The sequence below is a fragment of the Nyctereutes procyonoides genome, unplaced genomic scaffold, assembly GCF_905146905.1.
Source record: "Nyctereutes procyonoides isolate TBG_1078 unplaced genomic scaffold, NYPRO_anot_genome, whole genome shotgun sequence".
Classification (NCBI taxonomy): Eukaryota; Metazoa; Chordata; class Mammalia; order Carnivora; family Canidae; genus Nyctereutes; species Nyctereutes procyonoides.
The window spans coordinates 36606301-36620258 of NW_026575120.1; the positions used below are offsets into that span (position 1 = coordinate 36606301).

General features: G+C 41.6%; 1 protein-coding gene across 2 annotated transcripts in view; it reads right to left on the reverse strand.

The window, feature by feature from the left end:
- Positions 1-4954: 4954 nt before the first annotated feature.
- The window catches only part of TPK1 (thiamin pyrophosphokinase 1), a 316037-nt gene continuing 307033 nt past the window's right edge, over positions 4955-13958 (reverse strand). For both annotated transcript variants that reach the window (XM_055335380.1, XM_055335382.1), the window contains exon 8: positions 4955-6416. In XM_055335380.1, the coding sequence (XP_055191355.1) occupies positions 6298-6416 (119 nt within the window). In that variant the 3' untranslated portion in view covers positions 4955-6297. The remainder of the gene's footprint in view (positions 6417-13958) is intronic.

The following is a 13958-nucleotide window of genomic DNA, read 5'->3' on the forward strand; positions in this document are numbered from 1 at the left end:
ATCATGAAAATGAGTTGTGTGTCCACTTAAAACTGAGAGCACGTTTTTCTTTTTGTTGGAAAACATACTCTCTTCCTTAAAAAAAAAAAAAAACAACTCTATCCCCCATTTAGCCTTTAAAAGAATGTATTGGCTTCTTCGTGATTTAATCTGTGACTTTTTCCTCATAAAATCATTGTTCAGTGCCACTGGCATACACATATTCAAACTGACCGTGTTGCTCAACCCCTTGCGATGGAATTGAATAAAAACTTGGATTAAAAGGTCAACTTTAAAATATGCATAATAAATCCACCAACAAAAAGCTTCCCAACAACTTTCTGCACCATTTCTCCTCATCCCATGACTCATGTAGGCTCCCCGAATTTTAAGGCCTGCAAATCAAAGAGCAGAACGTGTAGACCACTGGGGCCTAGGAAATTCTCTTTTGTGAATAGGGAACGAAAAGTAGAGTGAGTGAAAGCTATTTCTTAAATTAATGACGTTGACACAGTAGAGAGACGATGGTCAGACACTTAATATTTCCTTGGTATAAAAAAAAGACCTATTATTTTAAGAAATCCCTTACTCTGTGCCTTTCAAATATTTGTACCACAGCCATACTGAAAGCCTCACTTTTTTGAGATGATTATTTCTCTAATTTTATAACCGACGATAGTAAGGCCATTGGGTTTATGCAGCAGGGGCTGGTGGGTCGAACTATAGAAGTTTCTGTGTGAGGAGAGGCTCTTGCTGTAACACGGAGGGGCTGCTCATGCACTCTACAAATATTTGCTGAGTAACTACATAAATAAGATAGGAAGACAGGTTTTTTTTGGGTAAGATCATTTGTTTAATGAAAATCAATCCTTTGGTGGCATTTACACTTTTTTAAAGTTAGCAGTGCTACCTATTAATAGAGGACGCTAGACCAGAATCAGAAATAATGAGGTTTAGTTAGTACGGGCAGTTCCGGGGAGATAACACACCATTCTTTTCTTAATGGTTTTAGACTCCTCAGGCTAATTTCTTCTGCGTGCGGAAGGTGCGATTTGTGGAACAAGGAGATGTAAACACAAACGATATCGGAATTGGAACCGAATGTCGGGGTCTCCAAGTATTTCGAAATAACATCTACTCTTGCCTGCCGTCTACTTCAATTTAGGACAGCCAGGGTCAGTCCTTGAACCTCCAAAGCTGAAAACAGCTCCAGCTACAAGATTTTTCACTCTGCAAAATTTGTTAATCTCATATTCTTCTTCTTCTTCTTCTTTTTTTTTTTTCCCTATTTGGCCAGTCACACATGCTCTTTACATTAATTTTGATCTCGATTATTATGGTCCAGACGGATTTCCTAAACCTCTGTCGTTACTTGCCTCATGGCTTGCATCTGTCCTTGCCTATCTCAAGAGACTTAAAATTCCTTGGTCTTTTGTTAGTAGCTGGACTTTGCTTCGGATGATGTCTTTAAGCCCAGCCTTCATGCTTTGAGCATCGATTCCTTTTTCAGATACGTGAGTGAGCACGTACATATAACCGGTCTGTCCGACCTGGAATTGGGGATTTTATCTTTAGGACTGAGGAACCTATTTAAGTGGTATCTACTTAAAACTTTAGCATCTCTACTTAAATCTTGGATCGTTTCGGGGACTCGGGAAGCCACACACTGTGTCCTGGGGCACGGGTATAGGTGTGGGAGGTCGGTTAATGCACCAGTGATAGCGTGCACAGATTTTTTGCACACCTGCTGCGGACAAGGCCCTATTCTGAGAGCATATAGCAAATAACATGAAACACAGGGTCCGTGCTCCCAGGGGATTTATATTCTAGCAGAGGATTCACAGTGTTAAGCAGCTAAGCACAAAATTAATTATGCCACTCAGATGGGACTCTGTTCAGTTCTGCAGAATTTTATATCTCTAATTTCCCATGTTTATTGTTCAAAATACAACCGGCTATTAAATATTCAACTAGTCTTTAGGATCCAAAGGTATTTTTAAGAGAAATAAATATTTGAGGTATGATTTGTCATCTTTTATCAATGCCTTTTATCGTTAGTTAAAGACCTTTTTCGACCTTTGGACTAATAACACAGTATGGTAGGTCTTGGATTTCCTGTTCTCAGGGATCAGCTATGGGCCTCTCATGAGAGATTTCTGATTTCTTAACTTTGAGTGATCTCAGGGTCCCGGTTATGTTTTTCAGGTCATTTGCAGGGATGGCATTAGTTTTTTCTTTTTCTTTTGCCGTATATGAAGTCCTTGCTTTCGGGAGTAGAATGAAGTCCACAGTGAACAAGTCCTTTGTAACCTGTGAAGAAAATGACGTGGCCGTGACCTCTTTCTGGGGGTGTAAGCCTCGCCGTTTCGTGTACAGCGGCAAGATCACACGTTAGCTCGGAGCCTCCAGGGGTGCCAAGCCGATGGAGAACGGTTTTGAGATGAGGCTCAGCCTGGGGCTTATCACAACAGGAAACTATGATAAGGGGGATCTGCTGTGGGCAAGGAAGGGACTTGTACTGGATGTGCCAGGAATTTCCATTCCCAATATATTGACTCCCTGGGAATGGCCTGACCTTGTGGCTTTGATTTTAATCTCCCTCCAGGTATAAGGAGCGTTTATTTTATTCTGAACAGAAATGTTTTAGAAAGGACTTAAATAATCTAGCTCCCCTCCCCATTCCTAATGAAGCTAATTTGATGTTCTTATTCCCAAGTAAGATCCCACGCAGCCTGCTGTCCCTGGTAGGTTAACCGCTCTTAGCACACGTCGAAGAACGAAAACCGTTATTACCAAGCGGGAAGGGTAAGGTGGTCAATTAGACATTGTCTTTGGAAAAGCACTTACACATACAGAGTTTTTAGAAGTCGCTTTATGCGTTTTACTCTACCCCTTGGCATGTTTTGTCTTTCTGGGCATTTTTCATTTCAATTTTGAATACAATTATTTAGAATTTTAATTAGAGGTTAATTTAGAAATGAAATTATTAAAGCATTCTGCGTATGTGCACGTGTTGTCTAGGCCATACGGTGGAATGTATTTCTAACGGGTTGTGATCAAAAGAATTTGAAAGTCCCCATTCAGACGACACCGTCTGGATAGTCCAGGAACCTTGGGGAAGCGGCTAGTTTCTTAAGGCTTACTGACTGGCCCTATTTCGCCGATCTCGATCCCGATCTCAAGCAGTCCACGTGCTGCTTTATTTTGATTGTTCAGATAAAACTTTGGGAGGCATGAATTTGGGCAGGGGCGGTAAGCAAGGTCTGTTTAAGATGCATTCTGCACATACGGAAGCAAGCACAAACGCTTGAGCACTTCTATTCGTGAATGCTCACGCTGGCACGGCCACCTGCCCTCGCTCGGACGATCCTGTGACTACTGGCATGGCCCTAGCTCCCATCCCTAGGGAACCCTGCTCTGCGTGCCTGGCAGAAGTTCAGGAACAGACACGTATTGCCCTGGCCGTCCTCCATCTGGGACAGTGGTTCTCGTGGAATTCCTTGGACCACACACAGCTTATCACATCTCGGAGTCACTTGTGACTCCCACCGGCGTTGCAGGAGCTGTGGCCATTGTCGTTCCCAGCCGACAGAGCATGCTTTCCCTAATCAGTGATGTAGGTAAGATGCTATTTTTGGGGTGACCATCACTAGATTTACAAAACACGTAATCCAAAAGCATTACATCCAACTCACGTAATGAGGAAGCAGATTGAAGTCAAAGGAGCCAAGCAGCACACAGGTCACTTGGCCAGCAGGGCCCAGCCTCCAGTATCCCTAATGGCTGTGAGCTGGAGGTCAGGATCCAAACTGAACAGGAAGGTGGGAAGAGGGGCTGCCTGGGGACCTGAGATCTCACTGCAGACTCCTGCTGTTAGTAAAAACATAACAGATACGTGTTTTAGATGATATGGCGAGGAAGCACACCGAGAGGAAACTAGCACTTAGGCAGCCTGAAGGAATGGAATGGGGTCAAATACCTATTGTTCAGGAGCCTGGCAGGAAGTGGGAGAGGTGCCCTGCCCTGGGAGGGAGAGCCCTCCACGGCCTCCAATGGCTCCAGCATGATTCGCAGGTGGGGGGTGTGGGCTCTCTCAGTGCTCTCCCCCCTTCTGCTTACTGCATTCAGAAACTGTATGCTTTTTGCTACGTACCCACTTAGGAATACTGGTAAAAGAGTTTCAGGATAAACAGGACATGCGTTTTGCTTTTTTTGTAGCGAAATTTTTAAAAATAGTTATTTCTTTTATATGTAAAGAATATGTTTCTAGTAATGAATACACAACGGCCTAGCCTCAACTTCTATGTGAAATAAAAAATACTAACAAGTGTCAAGAATGCTGCCCACTTTATCCACCGCGGCTTTCTGGTTTCTTTCGGGCAGTGGTTCGGAGGTTCTGAGTTAAATGAGCTCGACTGACCTTTCCCCTGGCTTCTTGGCTTCTTTGCAATTGTGTGTGCTGTGAATGGGAAGGACGGCGTACAGGGCCGGAAGCTCTGGGATCTGCACTTGGCAGAGAACATGGCAAAGGCTCAGGGCCGCTCCCTGTGCTCTGATCCTTCTCCTCTTCCTTCCCCGGGGCTCTTCCCTCACTGGTTTTCTTCACTTTCTCTATTACGGCAGCTTTTATTCTTTTCTCTCTAGCTTATAAAGATCTCTGAAAGCAATCCACCTGTCCTTCCTAAGGCCTACCAGGTAAACAGTGGCGCCACATCATCCTTGTCTTATAGATGGGCAGCGAGTGGAGAGAGCAGGTGTGAGCACCTGGCACATGTGCTCTAGTGCATGTGCAGGTTAGAGTGTTAGTAATACCGGGCGCTCTCTGGAACCAGATGAGTGAAGTGGGGTCGTCATTAACCATCCTTTGGGCAGCTTTTTCCTTTTCGTACAGAAACATCGGTTGTGAGAGATTGGTGACAGTGAGATACAGTTGAGAAAATGGACTATTTTCTTAAAGACTGACCACACACATGCATGTTGGTAACTCAGTATTTTTATTTGACATCGGACTTCAATCCCTTTATTTGCATACTAGTGAAAACTGACCTCTCACGGTGAACAACTGCATGCTAGCTCAACTGATCCCCCTTTCATTCTCCACTTGAAGTCCAACTCTTGCTTTGTCATAACAGAAGGAAGGAAAGGGCTGCTGGTCCTTGAGAGCAAAATGGGGATGTGTGTACATGGAGGATCATGGGTGGGTTCTCCTTATGTCATGGTTTGTACGGCAACATTTGGTTTGGTAAATAGGATAGAAAAGGGTAAGAAGAGGGAAGAGGGTCTCATTATAAAAGAAATGCGAGTGCATTTCAGTGCCCCAGGTGTTTGGAGCTGCGGAGCTGGTGACCCTGCGCATGCACTGCCAGCCAGGTGTCAGGGTCTAGAATCCGAGGGTGGGAAGGAAGTTCAGGCACCACCCAGCCAGCCCCTCCCAGGGTCTAAGGAAAGGTGTCGGGAGCTTGGGTGGATGGATGGACGGGCGGGCACTCATGTTTTCAGACCCAGATGCTTAGTACTTGGTGTAAACTCGGGATCTGTGAACCACTGCTCTTTCAGTCTGAGGAGTGTCAGAAGCAATTCCGTTTTCATGCGTAAGTTTCCTCTGCGCAGCATTTTCAGTCTTGGTTGTAATTACGACGAGGGCAGTTTCCATCTGTCACCCCACTGAAGCCCAGAGCGCTCACTGCACAGCTGGGCTTGGGGTGACTGTGCCAGCAGGCTCTGGGAGGCCTCACTTACCCTTCATGGCATTTCTTCACCTGTAGTTTACCTAGAGGTGATGTAGGTGAGGCATCAAGACAGTGATGAGGCCAGGGAGAAATGGTGCGCTTGTAACCACCCAATCTGAGAGTCCTCTGTATTATACAGAGAACTCTAGCATAATAGACACTCAGAAGTAGCCTTCAGCATAAGGATTCAAGGATGGGCAGGAGAAGGCTTAAGTGTTGGACACCAAGGACCCTCAACAGAGAACTTTCTCAGCTTCCAAATTAAAAGCAATTCTCTAGGATAAATGGAATGATAACAATAACAGCAATCGATACCTAATTTTATAGCGCAATGAGCCACATTAGTTTTCCAAGTGAATATAATAGACCTTATTTACTTTCTTAACAAATAGTGGGTTTTCTCCTTCACTGTAAAACTGAGATCTGTCATCTGTGTTACCTCAATTATCAAAACATTAACATCTTTAAAACTAGTGGGCTTCCATGGAGAGGTGTAAATTTCTGTAAACCAAGGTGAACTCTTCTCGAGCAGTAAGTCAGCGGCAAATGAGGTAAGTCAGAGGCATGGCTGTGGATGCCAGCTGCTGGGTTAGTTTTTGATGGCCATGGTCCAGAGCAGCGGATGGTCCGTTTCCACGGTCACGACACCAGATCCATCATAGGTATTGGAAGTACTGACCAGTGTTCCAAAACCAAGCACGTTATTTGCTATAAGAAAACAATAAAACACAATGTTTGGTGAGAGGCAACCTTTTCTCCAGTGTGGAAGAACTTTGTCAACAGTTACCAAAAAGCGGTGAAGCACGCAGAAACATAGGCTGTGGGATTTTAAAACTGAAAGTTTCCATAACTTGCCATAACCATTTTTCAGGGAGTGGGTTATTGGTTTTTAACTATTCTGGGATATATGCCATTCTCATACAAAATTTCATTAAATTTTTTTATTATTTTTTTTCATTACCGATTGTAAAATCAAAACCCATTTTGTACTGTGCTACTTACTTCCTTGCCCGAGTGAAATTATATTTTTTCTGGGTGATTCAGAATTAACATTTTACATAAGTTATTAAACGCTATAAAGATGCAGTTTTAGCTTCAAGTCTGAATGATATGGGGCGGAAAGCTAATTACTCCAAAAAAGTATGGGATTTTGGTTATATTTTTCTCATAAATTAAGAAAAGCCAAAATGAGCAAGGCTTGCTTTCTGTAAAATTAATAGGAACTCAAAGGTCGAAGCAGATTTTCCACTGTGTCATCTGCAGGGATCCATAAGCCCAGCTGTAAAATGAGGGCAACAGATGAGATAGTCTTCTAACTATTTAATTATCAAAGTAAAGGCTTAGGAGTTAAGTGATAGAATTTACTTACCAATGACATATATACGTAGGCATGTATATATTCTAACAGGTTAGCTAGAGTTAATGCCAAGGCATTATTAGGGCAGTAAGTCAGATAACCTCACTTTGCTTGTGTAACAGCAGTTCATCAACATGACTCCAAACTCATGACTGTTCTCCTATAGACATTCCATGAGAACCAATATTATTCTCTTTGCTAAAATTCAGAGAGAAAAATAAACGGAGCGTTTTTCCTTCAAACAAAAAGTCACACTGCTTTGGGGGAAATAACTCAGTTATAATGTTCACTTCCCACTAGAGGGAGCTTGTTATCTTTCTGAGGAAATCTTGAAGAGGCAGTTTAAAAATTCAGAAATAGTATTACTGGATACTGTATGATTAGTATTACCAGTTAACACAGTTTATTTATTAAATCTCAAATTACTTATTTTTCAGAGCTGTCCATGCCTTTACTAATGCAAACACAAAGTAATAAGGTAAAACTATACAAAAATACGGAGTGGATCTCATGTGACAATCACCCTGATATATATATATATATATAATTCATTCTAAGAAGCTCTTGCCTCTTCAGTAATTTGGCACTTTTTTGAGATGAAGTTTCTAAATGATGCTAATGTGCACATACGTTTATAAATCTAGACATGATGATGTGGAGAGTGGGTTAGGGTGGTGGTCATGGACTCATGACAAAGTCTGTTTGGGATCTGTTGGAGAAAGGCCTTGGCTCCCTGAAGAGCGACCTTGCCTGGAATCAGGTGCACACCAGGTACCTCCAGACCTCGGGCCCAGGCCTAGGGTTTCAAGGCTTTCCCGATGGCCAACAAGGGAAAAGCTGGGGAACAGTTTGAGCACTGCAAACCATTTATTCATAAAGACAAGTTTGGATGCTTTAGCGGACCTGCCACCTTTACAGTGGAAATGCCCCAGAGAAGAACAATGTATGCATAAGTGCCTGAATTTGACACAGTGCATTTTAAGATTCTGGAAACTGATTAGATTAAATCCTGGTTTTTACATAAGCTCAAAGGACAAGGGCACAAAATTATGTCTCTAGTTTGTAGTTGCATATAAATTCCTTTCTGCTTTTCTGAAGGTAGACTATCACTTTCAGATCATTAGGGCTAGACACTTAGGTTTCCCTAAGGCATGAATTCTTATTGGAGAAAGAATGAATATAGTTTTTATCGCATCATGAGAGGTTCCCTTCCCATGACCTGGTTCAACCCTAGTTACCTCCCAAAGGCCCCACCTCCCGATACCACCATCTTGGCGGTTACGGCTTCCACATATGACTTCTAGGGGACACACTGAGTCTGTAGCAGTACGTTCAGAATTAATGAAAGGTCACAATTAAATACTTTCTAGTCTCCAACTTTACGGAGATTACAATAGTATGATAGAAGACTAAGATGAATAAGATGAAATACAAAAATCATAAGTTTTAATTCAGTATGTCACTACAATTATTTTGGAGTATATTCTTTCAAGTCAAAGAATCATGCTTTTCAAGCAAACTGTAAAGTTTTCCTTATAAGAAAAAAAATCTTTTTTTGAGGAAAATACTTGGAATTATGACTAAACTCCCCCTAACCCAAATGTTGGAGGGTCAATCATGAAGCAAAATAACAAGACTGGCAGAGAGACAACTTCCCACAGATTATTTTCTTCCTGTTCTATTGAGCTATATTGATGCACAGCATAATGGCTTGACATACGTATATACCAGGAAATGATTATCACAGTAAATTTGGTTAGCATGTTTTACAATTTTTTTCCTCCTTGTGATGAGAACTTTTGGAATCTTTTCTTACCAACTTTTGAATATTCCATAAGGCATTGTTAACTACACTTATGTTGTACGTGGTATGCTCAGTACTTCTATATCTTAGAACTGGATGTTTGTATCCACCTTCACCCAACTCCCCGCTACCCCTGTGCCCCTGGCAACAAACTACCTGAGGTTTTCTGTGAGGTTGTTATTTTTGGATTCTACATATAAGTGAGATCATACAGTATTTGTTTTCTTTTCTGTCTGACTCACTTCACTTACATAATGCCCTAAAAATTCATGTTGCAAATGGCAGGATTTCCTCCTTCCTATGGCAGAATAATACTCCAGTGGGGTGTGCGTGTGTGTGTATGTATGTATATACCCCAACTTCTTTATCAATTCATCCACTGTGGACACTGAGGTTGTTTCCATTTCTTGGCCCCTGTGAATAATGCTTGCTAGGGAACATGGCGTGCAGATATCTCTTCAACATAGTGTTTTCATTTCCTTCACATGTGTTCCCCGAAGTGGAATTGCTGGATCATAGTGTTGTTCTAGTTTTATTTTTTTTTGGCGGGGGAGGGGGGGGATCTCCATGCTGTTTTCCAAAGTGGCTGTACCAATTTACATTCCCATCAACAGCATACAAGGTTTCTCTTTTCTCTAAGACCATGCCAGCATCAGTTACCTTTTGTCTTTTTGATGATAGCCATCCTACAAGGCTTAAGGTGAGATAGCTCCTTGTAGTTTTGAACTGCATTTCTCTAATGATGAATGATGCTGAGCACCTTTTCATCACCTGTTGGTTATTTGAATATCTTCTTTGGAAAAATGTCTTCAGGTATTTTGGCCATTTTTCTGCCGGATTATTTGCTTTTTCTTCTTTTCACTAATGAATTTTATGAGTTCTTTATGTATTTAGATATTAACCCCTTATCAGATGGTATACAGCTTGCAAAGATTTTTTTGATCCTTTTCAAAAACAGGTTATCATTTTTTTTGGTTGTTGCTTTTGTTGTGTTAGTTTGATGCAGTTTCACTTGTTTATTTTTTAAGCTGTGGTTTGTGCTTTAGGTGTCCTATCAAAAGGCAGTTTTTTCCCTTAGGTTTTTTTTTTTTTTTTTCTTTCTAGGAGTTTCATGGCTTCAGGTTTCATGTTTAAGTCTTTATTCCATTTGGGTTAATTTTTGTGACTGGTTTAACAAAAGAGTCCAGTTTCATTCTTTCACATGTGGATATCCAATTTTCTCATTACTACTTATTGAAGAGATGGTCTTTTCTCAATTGCATATTTTTGGATCCCTTGTCAAATATTAGTTTATTCTATCAGTGGGGGGTTAATTTGGGCTCTAGATTATGTTTCATTGGCTTAGATGTATAATTTTTATGCCAGTAACATACTATTTTGATTACTACAGCATCATAATATAGTTAAATCAGGAACTGTGATGCCTCCAGCTTTGTTCTTTCTCAGAATTACTTTAGCTATTCAGGGTCTTTGGTGGTTCCATACAAATGTTAGGGTTTTTTGTTTTGTATTGTTTTTTGCTTTTGTAAAAAAAAAAAATGCCTTTAGAATCTTGTTAGGGATTGCAATAAATCTATAGATGGATCCGGATAGTTTGACAGTATGGAGATTTAAATAGTATGGACATTTTAATCATTAATTATTCCAATCCATGAACATGGGGTATCTTTCTATTTGTGTCTTATTCAATTTCTTTCATTAATATCTTGTAGTTTTCAGTGTAGAGATCTTTGACCTCTGGGTAAATTCATTCCTAATTATTTTATTGTTTTTGGTGTTATTACAAATGGGATCATTTTTTTTTTTCAGGTAACTTAGTGTTAGTATATAGAAGCACCATTGATTTTTGTATGTTAATTTTGTAACTTGTACCTTTGCTAAATTTGTTGATTTTTCTTTTGGTGGAGGTGTTAGGATTTTCTACATATAAAATCATATCATCTGCAAATAGAGAGTTTTGTTTCTTCTCTTCCACTTCTGATGCCTTTTATTTTGCCTAAGTACTCTGGCTAGGACTTCCAGTATGGTGTTGAATAGGCATGGTGACAGTTGGCACCCCTGTCTCCTTCCTGATCTTATAGGGAAGGCTTTTAGACTTTCATCATTAAGGATGATGTTAGCTGTGGGCTTGTTATATATGGCCTTTATTATATGGAGGGGGCACATTCTTTCTATGTATTAGTTAGGAGTTTTTATCATAAATAGATTTTGAGCTTTGTCAAATACTTTTTCTGCATCTATCGAGATGCTCATGATCATTTTTCTTTTATTCTATTAATGTGATGTACCACATTTACAGATTTGTATAAATGTTGAACCATCCTTGCATCCCAGAGATAAATCCTACTTGATTATGGTGAATAATCCTTCTAATATGCTGTTGAATTTAATTTGCTAGTAACTTTGTTGAAAATGTTTGCATCTGTACTTATCAGGGATACTAGCCTGTAGTTATCTTGTCATGTCCTTATCTAGCTTTGGTATCAGGTTAACGCTGGCCTTGTAAAAGGAATTGGGAATGTTTCTATCACCTCAATTTTTTGGAAGAGTCTGAAAAGGATTCGTACTAATTCTTTTTTTTAATGATTTTATTTATTCATGAGAGAGAGAGAGAGAGAGAGAGAGAGAGGCAGAGACACAGGCAGAGGAAGAAGCAGGCTCCATTCAGGGAGCCTGATATGGGACTCGATCCTGGGACTCCAGGATCATGCCCTGGGCCGGAGGCAGGCACTAAACCCTTGAGCCACCCAGGTGTCCCGGTACTAATTCTTCTTTAAATGTTTGGTAAAATGCAGAGTGATGCCATCTGGTACATCACTGGGAGACTTTTCATTACTGATTCAAGCTCTGTATTAGTAATTCACCTGTTCAGATTTTCTACTTCTTCTTGACTCAGCTTTGGTAGGGTATATGCTTCTAAGATTTTTTCCATTTCTTTGCAGTTGTCTGGTTTGTTGGTGTAATTTTCATAGTAGCTTCATGCAATCTTTTGTATTTGGGTGATTTTATAGTTGTAATCTTTTTCATTTATAAATTTTGTTGATTTGAGTACTCTCCTTTATGTTGGTTAGTCTACATAAAGGTGTCAACTTTATCTTTTCATAGAATCAACTCTTAGTTTTTTTAAAAATGGTCTTTTCTGTATTTCACTTTCTAATCTGTATTTCCTCTGCAAACTTTGAGCTTAGTTTGTTCTTCTTTTTCTAATTCCATAGGTGTAAAGATAGGCTGTTTATTTGAAATCTGTTTTCTTGATGTGTGCCTTATAGCTATGAACTTCTCTCTTAGAAGTGCTTTTGTTGTATCCTATAAGTTTTTGGTATATTGTGTTTCCAGGTACTCTTTCTTTTGAAATTCTTCTCTGATCTACTATCTATTCAGGAGAATGCTATTTAATTTCTGTCTATTCATTAATTTTTCCTCCTGTTATTGATCTTTAATTTTATACCAGTGTGGGCAGAGAGGATAACTGGTATGATTTCAATATTCTTGAATTTACTAAAACTTTTTTTGTGGCCTAATAGAGGATCCTAAAAAAATGTTCCATGTACTGACTGTGCTGCCTGCCCAATGCAACTGTAGGATGGCTTCACAGTTGCCTGGATTTGTTGGTCAGGTTTCCTAGACAGTTAGGATTACTACTATTCTCAGAAATAGGCATGGTTATGAATTAGCTTCCCTGATTGGGCAGAGCAGCAGAACGGGGGCTAAGGCCAGCATAGCTTGTTGTTTGGGGACCCAAATCAGGCAGGACTGTGCACCATCTCTGGCCAGATGGAGTCACCAGCTTTGTTCTGCTGATGGGCAGAGCCACAGGCTTTGTTCACGGCTCATGTGCCACTGTAAGCAGGGCTGCAGGATGGGCTACCTGGCTTCCCCTGTTAGGTTCCTCGGTTGGGTGGGCAGAGGCTGTATTCAGCAGGGATCAGGGCTACAAGTTAGTTTCCCTGTTTAGGTGGAGTTGCTGTAGAGGCCCCAAGGCTGGCAAGGCTCTTTTCTGGAGGACAAACAGGCTATGGTCTTGATCCTGCAGATGAGAAGGGGCGCTTGGCTGGGCTCTCCACTCCAGTGCTGCTGTAACTGGGATGGCAGGGTGGGCAATGCAGATTCCTGGGAGCTGTGGTTGGGTTTCCTGGTCAGTAGTGGATGGGACCGTAGATTAGTTTTGCTAAGTTGATTGGGGGCATCGAATAGGCCCCAGGGCCTGCAAGGCTCTTGTTTGGGGGAATTGGGTGGAATCGTGCTCCTTGGCCAAATAGGGTTACCATTCGGCTCTGCAGACAGCCAGCACTGCTGGCCAAGTTCTTCACGTGAGTGCTACTGGGGTGAACAGCTTCACAGGGGCTCAGGCCAGGCTTCCTGTGCTGGGAGCTACACTCAGCAGTAGACAGTCCTACGAATTAGCTGTCCTGCTCAAGAAGGTCTGGCTCCAAGGCTGGCATGACTCATTATTTATGGTCCCGAACCAGGCAGATCTGGGCCCCACCAAGTTCCTGGTCAGCTTGGGGCACAATCTTGACTCTTCAGAGAAGCACAACCACTGGCTGAGATTTCTACTTCGATGCTGCTCTGAGTGGAAACTCAGTCTTCCAAGATCCAAATGTGGTTGCTATCGACTCTATTCCCCCCCCCCTTTTAAAATCACAATCTGACCCCCAGCAGTCAAGCTACACACTACCCCCCTGGATGTGAGATCCTGAGAAGTGATTCTCGGTGTTGGGGAGCAAGATGTCCACCTCGCGCTCTCTTTCCTGCTGGAGACACTGCAGGCTCGGGGTCCTCTTGGTGAAGTGTCATACTGCCCTGGGGGGAGCTGCTGCTCTCGGCCTTCTCGTGCAGTCCATCTCGGTCTCTGTGCTTTAGGCTTTAGAACCCTCACGTTCTAGGATTTTTATAGTGGTGTCTCATCCGTGGTAACTGTTGCTTTCTTGTGAAGGGGACTGGACTTTTAGGAATGACCTATTTGCCATCTTGATGCCATCACTCTCTCAAAAATTACTTTTTCAGATCTACCCCCAGAGAACCTGTCCAAAACCTTGGCTGGCTTATCATTTAGATTCAATTCCACATTTAGACAACTGAGATGTGA